At 39.7% G+C, this 25,528-nt stretch overlaps 1 protein-coding gene across 1 annotated transcript in view; it reads right to left on the bottom strand.

Moving 5' to 3' along the window:
- Positions 1 to 25,528, bottom strand: part of CRYL1 (crystallin lambda 1) — a 58,302-nt gene that overhangs the window by 15,584 nt on the left and 17,190 nt on the right. Inside the window, exons 4-6 of the mRNA XM_032203432.1 lie at positions 16,184 to 16,345; positions 11,634 to 11,828; positions 1,654 to 1,759 (exon numbers count right to left, since the gene is read on the bottom strand). Coding sequence (XP_032059323.1) covers positions 1,654 to 1,759; positions 11,634 to 11,828; positions 16,184 to 16,345 — 463 coding nt within the window. The remainder of the gene's footprint in view (positions 1 to 1,653; positions 1,760 to 11,633; positions 11,829 to 16,183; positions 16,346 to 25,528) is intronic.

Below are 25,528 nucleotides of genomic sequence, written 5' to 3'. Positions count from 1 at the left end.
TCCTCTGATCTTGAACACTAATATTACTAACCGAAGGTAGCATTAATCTAGAATCTGGATGATCTCTGCCATGAATAAGCAACCTACCTACCAGTTGCAAATACTACTTAAAACTGGTTTGAGATGGGAAATTTCAGAAGTGTTTTATAACAGTAACTACTTTCTGGTGGGAAGAAGGAAACGAAGCTGAATCACGATGGAGCATTAAAATGTCAGAGGGCACTCCAGGAAGAATATCAAAACCAACCTAAATGATTATAAATTCCATTCATCTCAAGTGAATATATATATTTAAATCCATGATCCTAAATTCTAAGATTATATATAAAATAAGATAAAGGATACCCAAGAATGATACAGTCTCTGAAACCGTTTTTTTTTCTGGTACTAATACACATGTTGTTCTGCTTTTATGTTTTAGTTGGGGCAGTTCAGCAAGTTGCTCTGACAGAATCACCTGCACATAGACAGTTCATGCAGAGGACGGCATGGCACGTTAGTGGAATCAGGGGGCAAGGACTGGAGAACCCTGGCCTGCAAGACTCCACGTAGATTGCTGTGTTTAGGGATGTGCAGTGTGCATCAGTTCTGATATATCTTCTGAATGCATATACTTTATATTGAGTAAATCTACATTCAGTAGAGAAATTACTGGAAAATTTCTGGGGGAAGCTTTTAGGAAGATGCCTCTACTTAGATGGATGGATGTTGTTTCCCTTAACAATTGCACAAAAGCAAACGCTTTGTGACATTTAATTTACTGGTATGCCACCAAACTGACAAGCAGAAAGCCTCTGGTGGAGGACACAGTTCCACATTCATATGGAAATTGACAATTTGCCCTTAAAAAACACAAATTTTTGCAAAGTGACTGATCAGTAAGTAGTCATAAAACACTCCTATTTTCCACTGATATTTTACAATCTTCATTTCTTATTTTCATTTCATTATTGTATTCTTATGCATCGCAGCAGTTCCTGAAAGATCCATCAGTGGAGAAGGGGACTGCCATGTCAAGGACAATACAAAAGCAGAATAAAGACAGCCCACAACATAAAAAAAATTAAAAATGTGTTTAGTTAGTCTTTAGGAAGTAAAGATCATTCATGTTTTTTTACATTTTGTTACATTTATTGCTTAAACCTTTGTAGCCCCAGTCTCATAATTTTGATTTCATTCCAGGCAATTAACTTTTATTTAGCTTGGATTTATGTATATAATTCCAGAAACACCTAAGATCTATCTTGATTATGCAAGACGTGTTGAACTGTTACCTCACTGCTTCAACTAAGTCAACTTTGTAAGAATGGTGTTTTGCAGACAGAAACAACTTCACTTCAGGAACTAAACCAGTTTAAACCAAACCAGCACCAGCCACGCTTACAGTGAACCTTTTGCTACTAGGTCCTCAAAGAAAAAAAAAAAAAAAAGGCACTCACCAATAGAAAGTGAGTTTCTGTTGACATGGAATTATCAGATACACTTTTTTCTGACACTCATACAGTCCTGAACTATGTGTACTGCAGTGGTTTCAAAGCACTGGAACAGGTCTTGGAAAAATGAGGTGCACAGCTGGTGTTTCAATTAGATGTCATTTTTGACATTATGCAATGTAAGGCTTTCTCCATATTTATCTCATGTTAAGGTACCTACCTTCTGCATTAAGATGCATGGTTTCCAGAGGTCCAATGAACGCATATCTCATTCCCAATCCATCAGACATCACAAGGTCTAGATCAGTAGGAGATATTACTCCTTCCTATATGGCAGAAGTAGAAGAGGGAAACTTGTGAGTGTTAAGTTTTAATGCAAAACTGATTGTTTTTTGCATATAATTAAAAAAAATAAAATTTAAGAAGTAATACAAAGAGAGACTAGAAATAGAGTTAGTAAACGTTCATCAGAATCGTGCACCTATTATACAAGTCTTCTTGTAATTCAGTATAAACATTAATTCACCTAACTTTTTTTTTTAAACACATTGGTAAGATCACTGTACTTCATAATCTAAATACATTTTGACAGTACCTTATTTTTTAAATTGATAGTAGATTAATACACTATGTAATACAAACTACCTGTACACACTAGTTTGCCTGATACTTACTACTTACAGTAATCCATGTATTAAAATTAAATTGACCTGTTTATGTCAACCAATAAACACTTTTCTTAGAAAAAGAGAATCAGAGAGCACATAGCAAGGGTGACACTCTTAATAGCACATGACCAAAAAGAGTTTATAGTAAAGTCCAAGTATCACACCAGCGCTTTTAAATACAGAAATTTTAGCTAAATCTTACACCTCTCTTCATTTTCTCCTAGTTCAGGACTTTTGTGCAGACTTGCAACTGGCAGAATGGGGGTGCAGCATTTGTACTACCCTGAGGCCACTTGAAAAAAAAAAGGCTAGGACCAAACACGCAGGCAATGCAGCTGCCACTCCCTTCCAAAAAACTCACTGAATATTCAACCTACACAGCCTCAACCTGCCCAGGTTCTTGAGTTCATTGCCAGTCAGTCTTAAACCTCGGAGTTGGCAGGATAGGAAGTATACAAAATGAAGAATTTCTCCTGTTAAAAAATGAGTGCTGCTGTTCCACCCAGATGGTGTCACCTACAGGAAAGCCAACATCCCCGTCAGGTTAGGGCAAGTACATGAAGGCTTATAAAAATGAGTTAATGAACAGTAACTTACAGCTTTACTTAAGAAAAATAATATTTATCATATGAGGTTGATTTTCCACCTACTGGAAAGGCCTGGACAAACTAAGACCTGTTCTAACTACTTCCATCAGACAAAGCTTCATTTCAAGAACTTGTCGTCTTAATTCCAAGGGACAAAAGAAAAATCATTTCCTTCTGGTTGTTAAGGTGAGAGAGATGCTGAATTGTCTGTCTACCTGTAGCCTACCTGGAGGTGATCCCCCTACACAGGACCTCTTGCTCCACGAGCCTTCTTTAGCTGCAGCAGGCAAGTAGATATACTTGTCTGCTTGGCCAAGACAGGATTGTTTTTTTTGTTAACTTTTTTGTTAACATTTTAAGATGTTTTGTTAATATCTACACTGTACAAGTCTCAGCTTAAGTGAGCTGAATCCCATCCACAGTGTCCTTCTGTGTTTGTCAAACACAGCTGCTGTTACTTTAGAAGAAAATAAGCCAAGGACCAACATAACTTCCATAACCAAAGAAACTGAGTTTTTAACCATCTCAGGTTTAAATAGAGCCTTTTATAATATTCAGTCTCAAGTCTCAATCTGTTAGTAGGCATTGCTCCTATCAGAAATAACCCTGTCTGAATCACTGTTGCAGGAAACTTTTGAAATCTATCTTGAAAAAGGAAACAATGACATAATTATTACCACCAACCCACCATATTTGCAACATCCAGCTCTGGTAACAATTTAATTATATCATAGAAAAGCTAGGGTTGTAAGGGACCTGAAAGATCATCTAGTTCCAACCCCCCAGTTAGGGGCACAATGGCAGGGATAAGGAAGCATTATTTTCTTCAACCCAAAGGTAAGGCACTGGTATGGTTAACATGTCTAGAGGAAGACCAGAAGGTCTGTGTAAAGACAGGTCCAAGTGCAAACCTCAGCATTCAGGTTACAGAACTGGTGTCAGTGAAAGAAACAGGCACCACATGGGCTGTGAAAGTTTTTTTCTCCTGAAATAACACCACAACTAACAATGAGTTACGCTGGTAAAGCTGTGCTTGATGAGTGATTTTTTTTCTTCCCCTCTCAGGCTGACAAAGATTTGCAGACAAACAATTAACCACAAGTTCCAGACAAGCATCTGAATGGCAGCAGCATTTAAACTATAATATTAGAGAGTTGACAGGCTTACATAAGACTTTTGAAACAATTCAGAATCAATACAGATTAGTTTTCAAACGAAAAAGTGATCTCTTCCTTCCGATACTGTAGTCTTCGGCTTCAGTACCAATGTTTGAAGACCCGGGGCCCTCGGGATCACAGGGTGAGTGCTTTGCTCTTGGCCTCCTGCCTAAAGCTGTAATTTTATGGCTATGGCTGCTAAAAAGCAAAAATTGCAGTTAACAGAAGGAAAATAAAAGGTTCTTCCAGCGGAGGTCTCTTATTATTCTGTACATATAAGCTCAGTTTTCTTTGTCACACAGATCCTCTTAAAGAAAAGTCTTTTACCTTGTTCTGTTCAGAAACGAGAAGACAAGTAAGAAATATGTTAAACTGCCTTCCTCTAGGGGATAACTACTCCCACTTATGTTAAGGAGATCATAAGTTGGTGGAATGATTCAGCAGGGTGGGTGCAAGGTCAGCGAGGTGTCTTCCACAAGGACTGGTGTTTATGCTAAGAAGTAAACAAGAAAGTCTTCCACAACCCGGTTTCATTAAGTCTAGGTGTGAAACAACCCTCCCAAGGAGGATTTTTCCTCCTCTTCAATCCGCATAACCCTTCTTGCAAGTCTTCCCCTTAAGCACTTGTCAAAGGGAAGAGGAAGTACATAAAAGTTAAAGCTTTGTTTACCAGAAGCTGACTGACTTTCACAAATGCAGAATTAAGGAGGTAATTTAAAACAAATTCCACCAAAACCCTCAGTGACCCCAACGGGCAGCTAAACTTCAAGATTTACACTGGATCAGAAACCTCCACACTGCTTGTGACACCACTTACATACCACAATCAGATCTTCCCACGTGTTTTAATCTCCTGTGATGCCGGAGTATTATCCTCTGGTAATTTCTTAGTGATCCTTGCTGTGTGGGGACCCTGTTCTCCTTTCCAAAAGCCTGTGGCAGTTCTGCCATCTCCACCTTTGGGCCCTGACCAGCCTGCCAGGTTTTACGTCTGTGAGTCACACCTGCATCTCAGCTTCTGTCACCGACTTGGCTTGTCATCATATTAAACATGTCACGGACAAAAAACAATCTTATTTCTTCTGCTGCTACCAATTCACCACGTTCTCCTAGTAATTTCAGCCTTTCTGGAGTTATTCTGGACTCTACTCCCTCCCTGACCACATAACAGGTCTCCAGATTTGCCACTGTATCCTCTGAATCTCCAAGATCCAGTCTTTTTTTCTCTCCAATTGCTACTAATATATTCATTCTCTGTCAAAAGCACTAGTTACACCCTTTACTTCTTCACTATCACTTCAATCAAGTCCCTTCGATCCACACCCTGATGAAATCTTTTTCCAGTCCTATCATTTTGAGCACACGACTTTTCTCCTAGATTCCCCTACCAGCTCCATTTCTTCCCATTTCATCATGTTTGAGAAACTTATCCTACAGTTTACACCTTGTTACTTTGCTGGTCCTCATCTTCCCCCATGACACCCTCACGCACCTCACCCTGTAAGAACCACTGAGTATCAACACCTTCTCCCTGGGCTCTTGAACTTCCTTTTACAATATCCCCTTTTTACAGAACACTATAACTACATGCTTAATCCTCTACAGTTGTTACCTTTGTTTTTTGTAAAGGACCTAGAACAACATTGTAATACAATTAATAATAACAAATTTGGAATTTTGAAGTCTTACCAGTATTTAAGAACAGCCAAGCTAGCCACCTGAGACAGGAGGTACATGAATTAGGGACTGAAGCCAATGCACATTCTTGCTGTGAAAACAAACCGAAATGGACACAGCCAAACCACAACTGCTTATTTTCCAACAGATTAACCAAAAAAAATAAATAGCAAGACCACCCATTCTTATCGTCTACAGTCTCCATGACTATAACTTAAAAAGAGTAAACCCATTTTTAACGAAATCTGTATTAAAGCAGTACTAAAGGCATACATAGAGGACAATATACAATCTTTGAGACATGCATTGTATGATCCATCTCACAAAGTAGTTTCAGCAGGTTCTTAAAGGCAGCTGAAACTCCTAAATAAGGGCAAATAAAGAGGTCTCTGCTCCCAGGAGCTACGAACAAAATCAGATACATGTACACTAGTGGTTACTGTCAATAGAAGTATGAGAAAGTAAATAACAGGGAATAACAGAAAAACCTGTCAGATATTTTTCCCTACTATTGGTTGCAGATTATTTTAATAGTTCCACACTTAAAATATCAAAATTTAAGGTTAAGATGACTAAAAAGGCCAGAGCAGTAAGGGTCTTCAAACTCAACATCTCACAGTATGTCTCTTCCTCTCATTATAAACAGTTTTGCAACCAAAGAATTAAAAATATGAAGGCTACAAGAACTTCAGTCTTATATGCACTGGATGGTCCTATGTTAGTTTCCCCCAGAAAGTTCTCAGGTACTTGACCTCAAAGAGGCAGACATGGAAGCAGACAACTGGAGTCTTCCCAATATCTGCATTTTCAATAAATAAATGCAGAGCTTGAGGAGAGAGAAAACTGATACAAGAAGTTCCTGCCACGAACACCTACACTGCCCAAGTGTTTGCAACTTGCATATCAAAACAACATTCAATAAGACATCGTGTCACATGAAAAGACTAACTCAGATCTAAAATAAAGCATCTAATTGCAGCACTCTTGTCTTGAAGGAGAGCATTTGCTTTAATTCTTTCTTTTCATTCCATAAGTGAATCTACAGTCTTTGCTCCTAACTTCTTGTAAAGTTGAACTCCTGTATCCTTAAAACATTTCATGTTATCTACCTTACCGAAGTTCTCAGCACCCAGGTGTTCTCTCTGTACATCTCCAAACCAGTCTTCGCTCTTCTACTTCCCTAAAAATTGGGTTCTCAACCTCCAGTTCTAATTTTTTGTCACATTAACCTCCCATTCCACATTTGTCCCAGTCCTGCATTCACTCAGTTTGTGCCCGGGTTCAATATACCAGCTCAAGGGTGCTCTTGAGGACCCTTAATCAAAAGGGTTTGATTATTTCCATAATCAAAGACACAGCATCCAAATATGAGGGTTTGTCATTGCTACTTTAATCACCTTGCCCTGAAATTTGCTGTGCTCTGCTTAAGCACTTATGCCCACATGCAGTTAGGTCACCATGTGGAGTCAGAGGCTGATCTCAACCTGCTGGCAGGCCCCCCCATCAGATCTCTGGCTGTTGCAGACTTCCCTACTCTTAGACCCCACATGGCAGAAGTTGGCAAGTCCAGTGCAGGATCCAGCAGGCAATTACACTTACCATAGGAATTCAGAGCAAGCAATGAAGGCTTTGGGACTGCAGTGCTTGCTTTCTGTACAGCCCCAGGTTCAAATGCTCCTCATCAGGTGACACAATCATAGCTTTGTATCAGAGCCCTTCTCCTGTAGTGTGATTCCTGCCCCATGCCTCACACATCTCATCACAACACTGCTAAAGAAAAGAGGGACTTGCAAGCTGTCAGTTACCAAGCTACATTTGGGAACTAAAACATACCCTGCAAACTGTTCAGTCCTTTCTTGATGATGTTTTCCAGATAAATGTTAGACATGCAGGTACAGCTGCGCTACCACCAATGCCCTTTTTAAGGCTACATAAATACTACCAGTGAAGTTTCAACTAGTTTCTTGGATGAATTAAGATCAGTTGATTAAAAAAACAAAAGGAAAAAAAAAGGTGACTGTCATGAAAGTACATCTGCACACGTGTGCAGGTGTAAGACTGCTCCCCCTGCTATTACTATAAATATTTTTCAGGTGAAGACCCAGATGGAAATTGTCAAGTTCACATTTCAAAGTCCTCACAGAGGGTTGTTTACATAAAGGGGCTGATTTAAGATAGTTTCAAGTGGCTTCAAAACACTTAAGGCCACTGCTGCGTTCCTCTCCCGGTTCACACACAGCATTTTTAACAAGGACAAATATTTTTGCATATGTCAGAGAACTGATATTGAGCAGTGCAAATACAGCACTCTTCTGTTGAGGATATAGATTTGCCCCCAAGTACTCACCATGTTAAAAGCAAATTCAAAGAAAACTTGTAACAGAAGTATGAGCACTAATTAATTTATGACAAGTAACTGCTGGCATAAAAAGACACTTGCTCTGGCATTTTACAACCAGTAATAAAACAAGTATGCTTGAAATCATGTTTTATGGTTCCATTTCATTGTTCTTTTACAACGTCAAAAACAGTACACAATTATTAGCATTAAAATACCAAAGCAATTATAAGTAATTTCATAAGAATGCCTGTGTTTTGCATCCAAAATGTCTTAGTCTGCCAAATCTAATACATGCAATTTACCTATCTAACCACAAAAGGATTAATAATAGGGTTATTTTGGACAAGCAGATTTTATTACAATGTCTCTATTGCTAATATTTGTAGTCTAGCTTCCACCTTAAGTACTTCCTAGGGTAGCAAAAAGTTTTGTTACTAGGAAGTATCAATGTGGACTTCTGCAGCAACAAAATAAGAACACTGAATAAAATTTAATTTTTAGGACCTTCTCAAAACTTGTGAGCTGGGGAGGATGATGTTTTTCACAATATTTTAACCCTCAACAATAAGGACTAAAAACTGATTTTAGAAGTCAGAACTAAGAAATACATTTTTCCCCAATTTGAAAGTGGAAAACACCAAAAGAACATGACTTACAATGAAAATGACTAAGTTGGCAGCACAACAGTAGGAAGAAAAACTGCTCAAGGCTTGTATTTTTCACCTATCCATAGTGATTCTCCCCCAAAAGGGCTGTTTAGCCCCAAGTCATACAGCTGAAACTATACACCTTTGATTGTATTTCCATTTCAGAAGTCTAGACAAATACCAGGTATCAAAGTTGTTGCAGCTTAAATGTGTATTTGCCTGAAATGCAATAAAATTAAACAAAACCAGAACAACTTGGAAACTTAGATGAAGCACAATGAAAGCAACTTTGTCAGTGCTTAAAGCACTGTGTTGTGTTACTATTAACATACCACCCACAGGTTTATACTAAAGGTACAGGTTCATACTGGAAGTTCACCTCAAGTCAGTAGCTTTTTTCCACCGCTGATAATAGCCTACAAAGTGTTCTTATCTTTCCATAATCAAAGAGCACATACAGAGCGATACTTTCATACTTCAATCACAAGCAGAATCTCAGCTCTGAGTAGTCCAGTCTTTCAGATTTTGAGAGCTGGAGGTTATTTCTACATTGTTTTCATTTAACATAAATTTGTGTCTACATGTTCACTGAACCAATTCATAGTTTTGTCATCCAAGGTTTGTGACAGCAAGTTTCACAATTCAGCTTAAGCCTCTTTGAGTCATGAGAAAACCTACATTTTTGAGGCATTACTTTCCCTGATATATATGCCTACGCATTACCAAACTTACTGGTCCACAGTTTGCTAACTACACTTGAAAGTGTTTTTTTTTTTTTTTTTTTTTTTTTTAAACAAAATCAAAAACAAACTACTCAGGTGAAAGTGCTAACTTCCATTTCTGCAGTACTATGCTAGCAGGTGTGTAACAAGATGCTTACACCAGTATTTCATCAACTTAATATTTGAGTTCTGGGAGTCTTTGGTAAGTTCAATTACCCTGTCATTATCTGCTGCTATTCATTTTGTCTTTCCACTTCTAAAAAATCTTGTTCTTCACATGACTGAAACAACTTTTAGACCCCTTTCCTTTAAAGAAAGTTTAGAGTTGGGGAGCCTCCTTAACAGTGAGCACCACTGTTCAGTAAACAAAATCACAGAATGGTTGAGGTTGGAAGGAACATCTGAAGACCATTTAGTCAACCCCCCTGTTAAGCAGGATCACCTAGAGCACGTTGTACAGGATGGCACCCAGGTGGGTTTTGAGTATCTCCAGAGAAGGAGACCCCACAGCCTCTCTGGGCAGCCTGTCCCAGTGCTCTGTCACCTCACAGTACAGAAGTGCCCCCTCATATTCAGTTGGAACCTCCTGTGCTTCAGTTTGTGCCCATTGCCTCTTATCCTGTTGCTGGGTATAACTGAAAAGAGACAGGCTTCATCCTCTTGACACCCTCCCCCTCATATATTTATACCCTTTGATGAGGTCTCCCCTCAGTCTTCTGGTGACCCCTGGGGGACATCACTAGCTACAGGCCTCCAACTAGACTGCACCAGTAAGCACAACCCTCTGAGCTCTGCCATCCAGCCAACTGCCAATCCACCATCCACTCATCCAGGCTGCACTTCCTGAGCTCGTCTATGAGGATGTTACGAGAGACAGTGTCAAAAGCCTTGCTGAGGTCAAGGTAGACCACATCCACCACTCTCCCCTCATCTACCCTGCTAGCCATCTTGTCATAGAAGGATATCACATTGGTTAAGCATGATTTCCCCCCATGATCAGGAATAGTCAGCATGGATTCACCATCTTATCCTCTACTGCTTGGAGATGACCTCCAGGATGAGCTTTTCCATCACCTTTCCAGGGATGGAGGTGAGGCCGACTGGCCTGTAGTTGCCTGGGTCTTCCCTTCTTGCCTTTTTTGAAGATTTGCATGACGTTGGCTTTGTTCTAGTCCTCAGGCACCTCTCCTGTTCTCCACGACCTTTCAAAGATGATGGAGAGTGGCCTAGCAATAACATCGGCCATTTTCCCCTCGGGGTTTGTCTTCCTTGTTCACATTTTTGGTAGTAGTTTTTATTTTTTATTTTTTTTTTCTCCTCTTGATAAGCCTTATTATGGGTTGAAAAATAATTTAAAGGTTAATATCCTTTCTATCTTACATCTGTACAACATGAGTACAGCTTTCTGAAGGGTTTTTTTTTTTAATCACATCCTTCAGATTTTGCTGTAACTTTTTTAATAACAGATACCTTTTTAATTTAAAGAAACATCTCCAGTAGAAGCTCAGTTCCTTCCCAACATCACTGGGTATTGTTACTCATCTCCTTTACATTGTTGCATCGTGTTGCTAGTGGAAGCTAACTGAAAGTAACATCAGTTGAGCAAATATGTTTAGATACTGCTTTGGAAAGAGTTGTTTTATTTACAGCATGTTAATATTACCTTAGTTTCAAGATCTTTACCTGTATCTGTGCATTTTTTTTTTTTTTTAAGACAGCTTGAGAAAAAATAAAAGAAATCAAAGTAGTGTCCATGACAAAAAAGTCAACCCCACTCACACCAATTAAATCTCTTCTCAACAGAATTCCAACAGCCTTATAATTCAGCTCTTCCTGGTGAAAGAATGGATTTTGTAGCACAGAACACGCAATTGTGGGAAAAGCTGAAGCAAAACAAACAGATGATTCTCAGCTAGAAGTCAGAATGGGAGGAGGCGAAATCTGTCTTTACCTGCAAGTATCAAATGAACCTAAGAGTTCAATTCCTAAAAGGCCAAACAGAGAACTATTTAAAACATTTCATAACAACTGAAAAGTAAGCCAGCAACATTCATAAAAATAACAGGAAATAGTGAGACAACCTAGAAAAAATAAAAATCAGTATCTTGATTTCTACACTTTCAACATTGTTCCTTTGATTGTCCTGAAAAATTACAGTATTCTGAAATGAAAGCAGGATAAAGGATAATTGTTAAGATCATATCACAAAGTTTTTCATAAACTTTGCTATTTATTACTGACATCACTTCTTACTGTTTTTAAGTTACACGCTAATTTTAATTTTCATGTACATAAGGGATAGTTTAATTAAAAAGTCAACTTTATAAGAAATTTAAATATACAATCTTGCTTGTCTCTACAAAACTGACAGTGTGTAAAAATTGGAAAAATATATACGTACACCCACAAGTCTCCAGGCTTCACTTATCACTGCATACTGGAGCCGATTCAGAACAAATCCCTCAATTTCTCTGTTTAATTTGACAGGAGATTGTCCAATCTTCTTCATAAGAGCGTATGTTCTCTCTATAGTAGAAGGATCTGTTTCTGGATGCGGAACAATTTCAACCAGTGGCACAAAGTAAGGTGGATTTACCTCAAGAAGAAACACAAAAGAAGAATGTCAGCTATGTCAGAGTCTAACAGATCAAGTTAATATAAAGCATATTTATAATTTTCTACTAGCGTGGATATTTTCCAGTGAATACAGTAGGTCTGATCTTTAGTTCCTGAGGCAATTCACCAGTAAAAAAAAAAAGTATATTAATTCAAATTAAGAAAATAATCTATAATTAAATCTAACTCTGTTTAATCCCAAAGTCCACGTAGCCTAAGGAGGAGAACAGTTCAGTATTAGAAGGCTTTATGCTGACTTGAATAACTGATGTTTTCCCACTACGCAGGTTGGTTTTTGTTGTAAAAAATGACCACCACTTGCCTTCCCAAATTAAACAAGGTATTTCCTTTTAAATAATCAGGAAGTTTGTAACAGAATTATTGCTATGCACCACCTGTACGATGCAAAACTCAACAGATAAATGGCTACTGGCCCAAGGCTGGGAATATATTGTAAACACATTAACAGATATCACGTAATACATACTTCCAAAAAAAAAAAAAAGCTGCAGAACAGCTACCTTCAACACTGCACCTATTTTTAAAAAAAGCCACAAAACCCTACTTCTCCATGACTCTTCCCAAATGTTATTTTACACACAAGTCCTGACTTGTGTGCAATGTGTTTCTGAAGCTATAAACAAAAAATTGTAACGAACATCCTAGAAGTGCCTAAGGTTCTTCAGGTCAGTGTTTCAGGCAGTATCCAGTGTGTGCTCCTTCCAAAAGTAGGAGTCCATAAGCCATATTCTTAAGGTCTTAAATGAAGCTCTTGTACTCAATTCCAACAGTCAGACCCAACATACCATAAATGACCACCAGAAAAAACATTCACATTTAAAGGATGATAATTAAATACTGATTCTTTCACCATGCTCCATCACAGTCAGCTGCTCTTAACTGTACTCATGTAAATGCAAATACAGGACTTAATCACAGCAGTGTGCCAGCAGTCCTTCCTCTGGTTTGTTTTTTGTTTCAGTACTTACATGTTTTCCTTTACTTTAGCATCTGACCAACACATAACGGGCTGTACAGCTATGCCTGCTCTAACCCATGTAATACATTTACTTTTTTTTCTTTGGCAGTGCCACCACCAAAGCTGTGTGGTGTGATGGACGCCACTGCAGACATGGTGGTGCCAGGCAATTCAGCAAGACCTGAAACACTGCAAGAAGTTCTCTGAAGGCTTTTCTAATCCTTAAGTATATCACCGGGTCTCATCAGAAAGAAGACGAGCTAATTGTTGAGCAAGACTGAGGCTATTATGAATTTCTTCCACGATTAGTTTTGACAGAGACCTTATTGAAATATTTTATTTCACGGACTTGGCACAAGGACTGTATGGGTGTGTTACTGAGCACGCTGTGGAGACTTAGGAGGACGATTGTTTAAGAGTGAGATAACTAATGTTGGTAACAACTGAAAGTGGTAAAATGAACATGAAATTGAAAGGGAGGGGGAAAAAAAAGGCTTCTAAAAAGGAGAAGGGTAATGCAAAGCCATTTTTAAGGGAGCAGGAGAGTTTACCTTACTCAGCCTAACAGAATGATAGCTAAGAAGGGATAAACGAAGAAAACAGACAGAATTAAACTAGACAAAAGCTATAAAACCACAGTCTACACAAACAAATTTTAATGGACTGTTAGTAAGATTGAAATAAAAGAAAACTTTATATAGAAGCAGTCAAGTAAAAAAAAAAAAAACTAAGAGGGAGTTTAATATATTTTAAGGCAACTTGATGACATGCCTCCTCTTACAGCAAGGAACTTCACTCGGTGGCAGTCTCCTCTAGCTCCATGTTTCTAGCTGCGTGATTGGGCAGGCTCATATAGTACTTGAGAAATTTCTCTTCATTTGTCCTCAGCATGCTCACCTGTCCCAGAGGCTTTACAACTTGAGCTTTTTATTTTTCTATGAAAGTATCAAATTCCACACTTCTTATTTTCAGTCTTTCTGAACAGCTTGCTTCCTTCAGCCACCATTCCCCATGTCCTACTTTTGTTTAAATTGCTAGTAAGGTCACGATTAAAACAAAACAATCAAAAACCAACTACTACTACAAAGCAAATGTTTTTACGTATATAAGAAAAATAGAATAGTACATGGAACAGTACACTCCCCTATGAGTGAATCTGAGACTACTAAGAAAATGGTCTCAGACTGCAAAGCCATCTCTGAGCAGTTAGACATTTTATGGCACTCTGAAGTGTTTACTTTGGAAAACACACATACCTTTACAACAGCAACCTAGAAAAGTGTTTATGCAGAAACTAGCTACTTTGCCAGATCTGATCAAAGATGGTTTCAGAAGTAGCTCCTATGAAGGCTGCAGCTCAAACTAAATGGATCAACCAGAATAAACCAGCTTGGGATAACAATAAAAGAGTAATGGAAAAAAAAATGAAAGGCTGACAAGCAGAAGAGCACAGGAAGAAGCCTAGGAAACAGTAATAAATAAATAAAATCATAGTTCCTTAATACAGAAGCTTAGAAGAGACATGATCTTTTGCACTATGGAAAGTTACAACCCTAGAAATCTGAGATAAGAAACTCCTGAGTTTTAGACTGGAGAAAGGCTAATCCTAGGCAGAGATACATATTCTGAAGCTTGATTTCTTTTTCCTTTTAGTTAAAAGGGGATAAAAAAAAAAAATCAGTTTTAAGGAAAGAAACCAATCCTTTTGTTCCTTTTTCTCCTCAGTCACTCCAAGGCACAATGGTACTGGTGGAGGGCTGTCAGAGGGGCTGACCAAACGATTTGCAGCATTAGGCTACAGGCAGCTGTAGAGATATCACAATGAAGTAGTGCTGGATTTTTGTGTTCACACTGCCACTCTTGAGTATGCCAACGGAATTGGCATTTAATGTACATTCTGCCCTGGAAAGGCAAAGCGTAGTAACATTTTAGCTAGCAGGTCAAGGGAGGTGATTCTCCCCCTCCACTCTGCTCTCATGAGACCCCACATGGAGTGTTGCATTTAACTCTGGGCCCCCCAGCACAAGAAGGATGTTGAAGTATCAGAATGAGTCCAGAGGAGGGCCACAAATATGATCAAGGGACCAGAACAGCTCTCCTGCAAAGACAGGCGGAGGGAGTTGGGGTTGTTCAGCCTGGAGAAGAGAAGGCTGCAGGGAGACCTCAAAGTGGCCTTTGATACCCAAAGGGGACATACAGGAAAGCTGGGGAGGGACTCTTTGTTAGCGAGTGGAGTGATAGGATAAGAGGGTAGATTTAGATCAGATATAAGGAAGGAATTCTTCACTCAGTGGGTGGCGAGTCCCTGGAACAGGTTGCCTGGAGAAACTGTGGATGCCCCATCCTTGGAAGTGCTGAAGGCCAGGTCAGAGAGGGCTTTGAGCAACCTGATCTAGCAGGTAACGTCCCTGCCCATGGCAGGGGGGTTGGAATTCAATAATCCTTAAGATCTCTTCCAACTCAAACTATTCAGTGATTCTATGAGCCACATACAGCCGAAGAGTACCATTCTCCAGTTACTGCAAGCCTTTATGACCACAGCTCTCTTAATATAACATTGGCCTTCTGACTGCAAGATCAGTTAACAGACTCAGAGTCCAGAAACAGAAGCAGTAAGAATCCCAGTGATTAAGACAAAACATTCTTCCACACTGAGGACAGAGGCTGTGAAAAACAGCCCCACAAATGCCTACAGAGGCTCAAAGGTGTCCTTCAGCATTCTGAGGTTCTGCTGCCACCTCTAGTCATGCTAGCTATGTATCGCTGCCTTGCCCCAGTCAGACACAAAGCATGCAAATTCAGCTCTATGTACAATTTGTTCCATTTCATTTCATTTGCCTGCTGCTCCTCTTCAGGTATACCACCTCTACATCAATAATTTGATGAAACCAGAGCTAAAGCTTTCTACCTTTCATCTACATTACCTGACAAGTGCATACAGCTTGCTGTTTGGAAGCTTACTGATACTGAAAAATTACATCAAGAAAAATAATAATAATGATGCCATCAGAAGAGCATAGGGACTTTTATAAGTTCGTCTACAAAACACAGGGTCCCTATATTTTGAGAATTATTAGTTGGAATAACACAGCAATGTGAGCACAAGAATTTACGTGGAAGGTATCTAGAACCAACAGTACAAAACATACACTAAATTGAGATTTAGTAAATGCTACCGCTGACAGAATGACCAAACTAAAGCATTTCCAAAAATTCAGGCCCTGTATGCTAACAATGGCATGAAAGCACTCCACATATCCTTCAAGCTCTCTCAGTTTGTAGGGAAGAAACTGGGACATGGTTTAATTAAATACATGTAGTGTTACTATAAAAATAATACATGCCATCATACTTACAGGATGCGACACAATACACTGCTTAACATGTTTAAGGCCAGTGAACAGTTTGCTGGGTAAGAGACAAGAGGTCGAGCTGCTCAATACAACATTGTCACCAACAATTAGATCTAGCTGAGCAAAAATCTTCTTTTTCAGTTCCAGGTTTTCTGGAGTACATTCCTGAAATAAGAACAAAGAACAGTATTAGAATTCTTCTATTTTTATAGCATTTATCTATGCATTTCAGACTTCACTGATCCATACAAACCACCAGTTTTAATTCAGCCTAGATGTACCCGTGAGCCATACTACAAAGATACCTTTCTACACACAAAGGAAGTGAAAGCCCTAGAGGTTTTCTGTAGCAGAAGATGGATGACCACACACCACTGGAGATTTAACACAAAGCAGATGATTCTGCTTTGTATAAAGTATAGACTTCTATTCATACAAAGAGGTAACATAGTAAGGAGGAATAAGACTTGTTCTTTTTTTGTTGTTGCTGTTTTGCTCAGAACCTGTTTGAAGAGAACCTCAAATGAAGTAAGTCAGCGATCTTTTGTTCTTTTTCAGACAAGATGGAAATGATCACATGTAGCTCAAAAGAAGACAAACCTATTATTTCCAGAACTAAGGGAGAATAACACAACTTACAGTTCTGAAACCTGCACCGAAATATCTGTGATCCCCATGCTTTAAAAGCTTAAATACAGACACCTACTTCAACTGTGAGAAAGATTTCTGAAGTGGAATGCATGCTATCAAAACTTCCCCCAAGCTACAGAGCATGTTCAGCACTACAGAGTTGTGTGCAGTTTTACCTATAGGAGCCAAGAGCCAGAACCTCTCCAGTAATTTTAAAGTTATCCCCATGAGCTGCCTGAAGAAGAGCATGCAGAAATCCACCAGTCTGAAAGCAACATGGACATGGGAGAACAACTACAGTGGATCCCACAATCAATAGGAAGGACTTCAGTCTGTCCAGGACAAAACAGGGGAGTAAAGCCAGCCAGCTTATTTGTTTCTTTGTTTTTATTTTTTGTTCCCCAGAAGTGTTTCACAAAGTCTAAAAAGAATCCTGAACTTGCAAAACTTCAGCTTCCCCATCAAAACGCAGAAAATACCTACTTTTTTCCAGCCCTAAGCTTCTCCCACCAATCAGCATGTCATTTGGTCCTTCCTGTTATGCTGAACTCAGCAGGAACGCCCAGGACCAGAGTTTCCATCAGGCTGGATATAAGTGGGTTAAGGCTAATTTGAAGTCTTCCAAGAAAATAAGCACATTGCATGGGGCAGCACTGAAAGTTCCATGATGCAGAAGAGATAAACAGGGTCATTTAAGAACTCCAGAGAGAGCGCAAAGTAATAGACATCCTTATCAAAACAAAGTGATACTCTGCTCATAACCAACAAGCTTGGAGCCTGGAATTAAGTTTAAATAGCTTCTTTTAGTAAAGCCAAAGATGAAGAGAACTCCGCAGATACTGTTCAGGCTAATAAACGGGTCTCACTGAATAGATGTATTGTGAACTTGAAATCCTAAGCCTCCTCTCACATCAGATGATAATCAAAGAGGCAAATCCGAATCTGCTGGAAACTCAAACCTGCCACAGTTACGTAAGGTTTCTGAATGGGCCATTTGCTTGAAGTTTCTCATATATCGTCACAATTGTATTCAGGTTCTTGGACCACCGCAATAAAGCTTCTGTCCTCATCGGGCATGCAATTATTTTCTCAGAGACACCAATTCCCTTAAGAACAGAGGGGAAAAATTAAACTCTAAACAACCTATTAAACAGGAGCCTCACTTGCTGTCAGTTACGGAGCCTGGAGCGGTCTGAGGCTATTCTGTTTACCCTGAGAAAAAGAAGATCAAACAGCAAGATAAGATTCAGCTTTAAAGCTACGACAGTCCCTCTCAAAGAATCAGTGCAAAGAAGGTTAGCCAACACCTCAGTGCATTTTAAGTGACACCGTATATTTCTGTGCACTTTTTGTAGAGATTGCACTTCTCATTTGTGAGAAACAGTACGCCTTTATCCCAAGGCTTGAGCGTCTGGACAAGGCTGCTGCTAATCTGACTAGAAATTTATTAAATGTCCTCTTCAGCAGCCTGAGCAGAGCACGACAGCTGCTCATTTTTAAAACCCACCTCCTGGAATAGCTGCATTGTATTAAAGACTTCTTGTCAGCCAGCTTAATGCCTGTTACCTGTAGGTTCAGAGACAACATAGCTGTTACTCAGGCAGCCTGTGAACTCTGAAGGACCTAGAGAAGGTAAGAACATACCTGACTTCTCCCCAACAATACCCTGACATGGTGATCAGGGTCCAGTCACCCCTAGCTAAGGATCTGTACTCACGTATGATGCGACCATTTGAATGTCAGTACAAAGCTAGGAAGCTTAATCTGTTGAAATCAAGAGGGTTTGTGTTTTTGTACAGCTTTTCCCACCATGCCATCTGCACTCCCACACACATCCATGCTCACCTGAGAGCACAGCTTCATTTACCTATATTAAATGCTGGCGTCTACCCAGATTCTTCCCATCCGTTCTTGGGTATGCCAAGGAAGCAATTCACCTGCATCACCCTCTAGCAAACACTCCCCAGAACACTATCTTGCAAAATACCTCCCTTCTCCTTGCACCAGCAACTGGAGCTGCTGCCAAGGCAATGGATTTACTAGCACTGTGAGGTGAAGAAGCAAAGCATGGCCTGGAGCAAAGCACTGCAACACAGCGGTATAGTCCTAAAATAGCAGTACAAGCATCACAGTGTAAGATGAAAGCCAAAGATTTAAGCTGGCATGGAGATTACTAATTGTTCAGCAACAAGCAAGCCAACTTTCTATAACAGCACCTGATGATGCTGTCAGAGTGAGCAGCAGAAACATCTCTATAAGCAAGCATGGAGCTTGACAGTGGTCACCAAGTGTGAGGAATCCCCAAAGAAAGAAACTGAAAGCCACAGCTGTACAATGATGAGTTTCCACCTCCTGACTAGATTCTGGTTGCTGTGTATTGAAGAAGCAATGAATACAAAAATTGTTCCCTGAGAATATTAATATGAGCATTTATAACAATGTAAATTTCTGCAAGTGAAGATGGATCAATCTTGAACTTGAAGGAACTAATTCTTGAAAAATTCACCTGCTCACAGGTGAGCCACCTAGCTCATAGCATGTTATGAAGTCCCCTAGGCAGTACTCCTCCTCCTCCCTTACCTTCACCTGGCTCGCAGAGCACACCGCCTAACCCCCAGCGGTTGTACTTCACTGCTATGCTGCAGCAGGAGCGCCCTGCAGCCTTGCCCTAACCACAACAAAAGGTAGAAAATTCCTTGCAGGAGTTCTGGGCCTTCTTAGTCCCCACTGAATTCAACAGGGCTTCAAGCAGCAGGTGAGCTGTTCAGAAACCGTAACCACTTCAACTGCTACAAGCACGCTCTTCATCTTGTGCAGTTAAGTGAGGATCTCCAAACATACCACGAACCTTGGCTCCGTTCCTGTGTTTGTACACGTGTAATTTACAGCACTGTAAGTGGGCTCAGCTTTTCTTTTTCTACAGAACACTTTCCAGAGCCAGGTAACAGCGATCCTCTCGTACACAAGGATGTACAGCAGCCACCTTTGGAGCACCGACCTGTCCCACAAGCTGGACCTGGACCGACAGCACTCCTGGGACACAAACCACATTAATTCCTACAGCAACAGACTACCAGCTTCTGGAGGGAATACAAAGATACTCACAGGATTAAGAAACAAAGAGCAGAGAGACCTCTGCAACTCAAAGCTGCTTTTCTGAAAGTCTTGGTGCCTAATCCCTTTATACAAATACCTTCATTATCTTCTGGAGTTATAATCCACTAGAAAGAACACAGAAAAGACTTCAGGCATAATTGTTTTATTTTTAACCTACAAAACCACATTAGAAAGATGCATTTTTAAAAACAAAGCCTTATTCACACAAACCTGCATAAAACAGGGACCCGTGGATTTTAAACTGTATTAAGTTCATCACTATAAGGACAGACATCTGTAAGATCTGTAAATTTAGTTAAACAGATTTCAAAGATCTATTAACTATATTTAGCAACTGCACAGTCAAAAGTCTTCCAAATAATTCCAAATAATTTAGCAAATCTAAATAATAAAGGACTCTTGTATAAAAAAAAAAAAAAGCTGACTTAAACAGCTTATTTTAGCATTTGTACATTCTATCTGTAAATTAGACCTTGCAATTTAGCAGACAATTCTTATACAATATTACTTGCACAGTTGAGATTACTGATGTTATTGAAGCAATACTGCACTTGTGTATGCATATGCACTGCTGTGCTCCTCACTGTTGCTGTTTCACAGAATCCATATCAACCAAAATCAAATTATACTTAAAGTAAAATAGTGTTTAAAACACTCACTAGTATAATTAGGATTTCAATACTAACTATTACTTCTGTTTAGGCTTTTGTTAGACTTGCCAGTTTCATCTTTTCTGCAGGGTTTAGGTCTGCAATTCTCATCTGGAAGATCAAAGGTACACTATCAAGGAAAGGGGGCCTTATTTCTTTTTGTTCTGTCATAACAACGATACACACAGCCTGCTCAGCAGACAAGTTACACACAAACCACACCACTGCAATTAAGAAGTGTGACAGTTTGACTGCAATGCTTAGGGGTTTGGCTGAAAAAGCAGGCTGAAAAATAAAATGGTGTTTTTAACATCAGAACAAGTTATTATGTAAAAATATCAATTTTGTTTCTGATGTTATTGTCACCAATTTAGCTCAACTATCAAGTATTTCACATGTATTAAACAGGTTTGGGTGGCTACACAAAATTCAAAATGATTACACAATACAAGTGACAGCAAGTATTCCAGGTTTTCCTATTGTATCACCCTTTTTCAAAGTAATTTTAGGTGCTTATTTTGAGACATGTTTTAAGATAAATAGTGTGTGGATATACCAATAACTTACATGAACAGGTTTAAAATTAAGACTCTATTTCTTTATCAATTTCGACACAAACTATTTTTTATTACTATTTACACTAGACACAATCATTCAAAGCATTTTGTTGTTTCAGCCAAGTGACAAATAGTTTGACTGTAAGATATGTAAACAATGACTGTATGGTGCAACTCTGAGACAGATCTCACCACATTGTTGTTTATTTTTTTTGTTTTGTTTTGTTTTTTTACATATTCTTTTAGCTTTTCTGCATCAAAATAAATTTATGACTATATGTATTTATAAATAGTTTTCCTCATCTGTATCAAAAGCTTAAGATGGATGGTCTAAAATATTGTAGGGTGATAGCCCCCCCTTTTTTTTATATAATTAATCTTAAAATGCACACATGCACACAGAGACAAGTGGAACCTCCCCAAACCAAATGACATGGACACAACGACTCAGAGATGAGAGTTATCCAGGTTTTCCCTAAGAACATAAGAAACATCCTCCAGCCCACTATATTGTCCCCCAGCTTGCTTAATTCTTATAAGAACCTGCTGATACTTTATGCCACCACAGTTTCCCATGGCAGGCAGCTTCAGCAAATCACTGCCAACAACATGAAGTGGTGCTTTCTCTCAAGGGGCTCCAGCCCCCTCATCATTTCAGTTGCTCTCCTCCTGCACCTCCTCTAGTTCTCATGCATCCTTGGTGAGATGAGCACTGTCTGCAGTCTAGCACCTATGAGACAAGGGCACACCGATGTTTCATTTGGCAGTATAACAATAACCTCCCACTCACCTCTCACCCCTTCCCAAGTGATACTCAACATTTTGCAAGCTTCTTTTTTTCCTGCAAATATGCACTGCATTGATCATTTTAGAGAACTTTTTAGAGAAATGTTGGACAATTATATTTTTGTTCCCAAACTCCAACTGCTACTTGTGACTTCAGAATCATGTAGCCATGATTTAAATAGTTTTTCCTTATGTTCTTTCACATCTGTGTTACTACTCACCTACTACTTTTTCTCTGCTCAGACTTAGGAGGCTTGTCAGGAATTTCTTAGGCTTGCATTGCATTAGGCCACCTGAAAGAATTTACTATCACCTACAAACTCAAGTACTGGGTGTGTTTACCAACACTCTCAGGTCAACGATGAACATACCAACTAAAATCAGTTCCAGCAATAACATGTAAAAGCTTCCTCAAGATACCTACATAAGGAAGCATAATAGGATAAAAAAAAAAAAAGAGAAACATCCTCCCCACACTCTGGCTTAAGGTATACTCCTTTACACTCTGAAGTGAGTCACTCAGGTGTTAATTCCTTCCTCTAGCACAGGGCAGAGAAGTAAAGACGACGATCACAGTCTGTAAAGAAAATATTTTTTCCCCCTTTCTCTAGCATGTTGAAATTAAATCCACATCAGGTCTTTCCAGCCCTATCAGAGTTCTAACAGTGACTTTCCAAAACATTTGCTCTTAAATCTGTGGTTAAATATAAGTCCTGGGATTGTCCACAAGTTGTCCTGACTTCACAAATCAGTAACAAGTGCAAGGAGCAGCACATACAGGGCATTAACACACTACTCACACCACAAGCAGAAGGGAAGAGATAGGACTGCAAGTGCAGGTCTTGCTAAGTTGCAAGCGTGGATTGTTTTGAAAAGGTAAGTCACTGCACATTATTCCTGGGTTCTCGTATTACAGAAGTCAAAACAAACTAAACTAATATTTTTCTCTTAGTCTCTCAAGTTATTTTGAGGATGTCAAAGCCAGGGGTGTTAAAGTGCTTTACAGCTTTAGTTCTAAAGGTTGTCACTCTAAGCTTTCCCCTGCTCCCCCTCAAATCCCAAGAAACAACCATGTCTAGTAATTAAGTATTTAACAAAGACACGATGTCAAATAAGAACACACCATTTTGAACTACAAAGATGGGGTGTGGGTGAGGAGAAACATTTCTTTCTGTCTCCTTTTAAGGAGAGCTATTACCCTTATCTGAGGGTGAAGGTAAGGACAGCTGCTGGACAGGAGACATTCGCACACCACCGTACGGGTGTGGGACACAGCAGAGGAACAGCAGATGCTCGCACAGCTGTCAGTGAGGGAGGCCCCAGGCTATGCAGCATCCTTCGGTGTGGTATCAGCATTTAGATCAGTTAAAATGAGGAAGATTAAAAAGAAAAGAGAAAAAGAAAGTCAACAACGTACTCTTATAATTGACATGGCTGTGTTAGAGCAGGACTACAGCTGGAGCCCCGGCAGCTCGGAGCACAGGGGAGCACCTGGCTGAGCACTGCAGGGAGGTGAGATCAAGAGACTGGCCCCAAAACACTTGGGGGTGAGGCAGGAACCCAGGCAACGTGGGATACAAGCCAAGGGAAGACAGCTCAACAGGCTGCCTGCCCCTCTCCCCCCTGCAGACATGCATTCCACACAGCTGGTGCAGGACTTCCTCCAAAATGGGATTTAAGCACATGTTCAAATACTGGATCAGTAACACAATATGTCTGTGGACAAAAGACTCAGATGTGAAACAAATTAGTTACCCTAAAACAAGCCACACAACCTGAGCAATCAAGTCTTTGTTTTCAACCTGAACACAGACTGGTATCCTTCTCTCTCACCCGTGGTTTACAGGATAAGGACAGCAGCACCTTAACTGAAGAGCAGACCAGCGAGCAATTAGTGAGTGGTGGTAAAACACGTTACCACCATTTGTGGTACCTATAAAAATGGTAAATAAAATGGAAAGGCATGGTCACATATGTTCACGTCCCAAGGTTTCAGTTACAGACTCAGAATAAGGGTAGATAATAAAGTGCTTAACAGGGGGAAGGAGAAGGAATCCCATCACATGACAATTTTAAGAACAAGTTGAACCATTTCTGACAGACACTTGTCCGAGTATGACTGAACCTGCCTCAGGGCAGTGGATGGACTACGTAACCTCTGAAGTTCCTTCCAGACAGGCTTTGGACAACTCAGGAGCTGGCAGGGCAGCTAGAGGTAAGGGTGAACCTTCTCATAAAGGTGAAATCCTCTCACAGGCTCCTCTGTTGAGGAGCAGATGCTCAGAGCCAGGGCAACCCCTATACAAGTTTAACTCCAATTCATATTGTTTGGACTTGTTTAAATTTCATTTCAAAATATAGTTATAAAAGTGTCCTACAGCAAATCCACAAATGTCCAGCTTTCAGAACGGTGTTAAGTTCATATTCAGAAAGGCTTTAAAAGAACTTAAAATCATCAGCTACAGGGCAACAGACCAGCAAGCCTAATTTGTCATGGAGCAGTTACAAAGGCACCAGTTAAAACACCAACATTTCTAGGCTAATCTGACTTTGAAAAGAAATACAAATTAGAAATTTTGTGCCTATTAACTCACCTCAAATCTACCAGAATAACTTGTTAGGTGCCTTGACTGGATGAGTTCATACTAGAGGGAAATCTGATGCTTCCTAAATCACCAGCTCAACTGACAGGAGAGACTGCCTACCACATGATACTGTACAAATAAACCCCACTTTGGTGAGGTGAAATCTAGCATTTCGATGGAAACATTTTGTACTTTCCTACAGTTCAGAAACATGCCCTGTTAAGGAACTGGAGCAGCAAAATATCAAGTTGCAGCCACTGTACGCTGTTAGAACAAACAAGTGAATTACAGGTGGCTGCTCAACCTTCAGTCGGTACAAAACACAGAAAGGGAGCTGGGAGAGCAGAATTACATATCATCTAAATCAGAGTGAAAACTTGTAGATTTAGGAGTGTTTTTGTTTTTGTTTTTTTTTAATGTGGAGAATTGTTGTTATTGGTTTTTGTTTGTTTTTAATATATAAATGAAGGCAAGTTTCATCTCACTTATTGTCAGTATCATGCCATGAAGACATCCACCTTTTTCCATGAGGTTCCTGTATCCTACAAAGCTTTCAAGAGACAAACAAAGAAGATGATCAGGGCTGCCACAGGAGGGATTAGGATCCTTTTTGGTCCTTTAGGGAAGGGGCAAAACAATCTCAAGATATGCCTGATCAACATCCTCCTCCCCACATCCTTTCTTGAAGAATCAGACCTGCTGTTTCCTTCTACTGTGATCCCATCCAACCTGAAAAACAGGGAAAAGTGCCAGGGGAAAGAATCCAGGAAAGGCAATGGAAATATAATACAGTTCTTGAAAAGAGACCAGAGAACAGTGAAAAAAACACAGGAGCAGGGTTAACTGCTGGGCAGGACAATGGTTATAGCAGCGAAGACCTCCTCTAACAGGGACCAAAACCATTTTAAAGTCCGTAATGGTTGACAGTGCCAGCTGGTACATGCATAGGCTAGATGGGAGTGAGCATCTGGAAATTTGGAAGAATAAAAGTCCATTCAACAGCAGCACCACAGCTGCCTACTC

The sequence above is a fragment of the Aythya fuligula genome, chromosome 1 (assembly GCF_009819795.1).
Source record: "Aythya fuligula isolate bAytFul2 chromosome 1, bAytFul2.pri, whole genome shotgun sequence".
NCBI classification, from domain to species: Eukaryota; Metazoa; Chordata; class Aves; order Anseriformes; family Anatidae; genus Aythya; species Aythya fuligula.
This window is presented reverse-complemented; position numbering and strand designations above follow the sequence as displayed.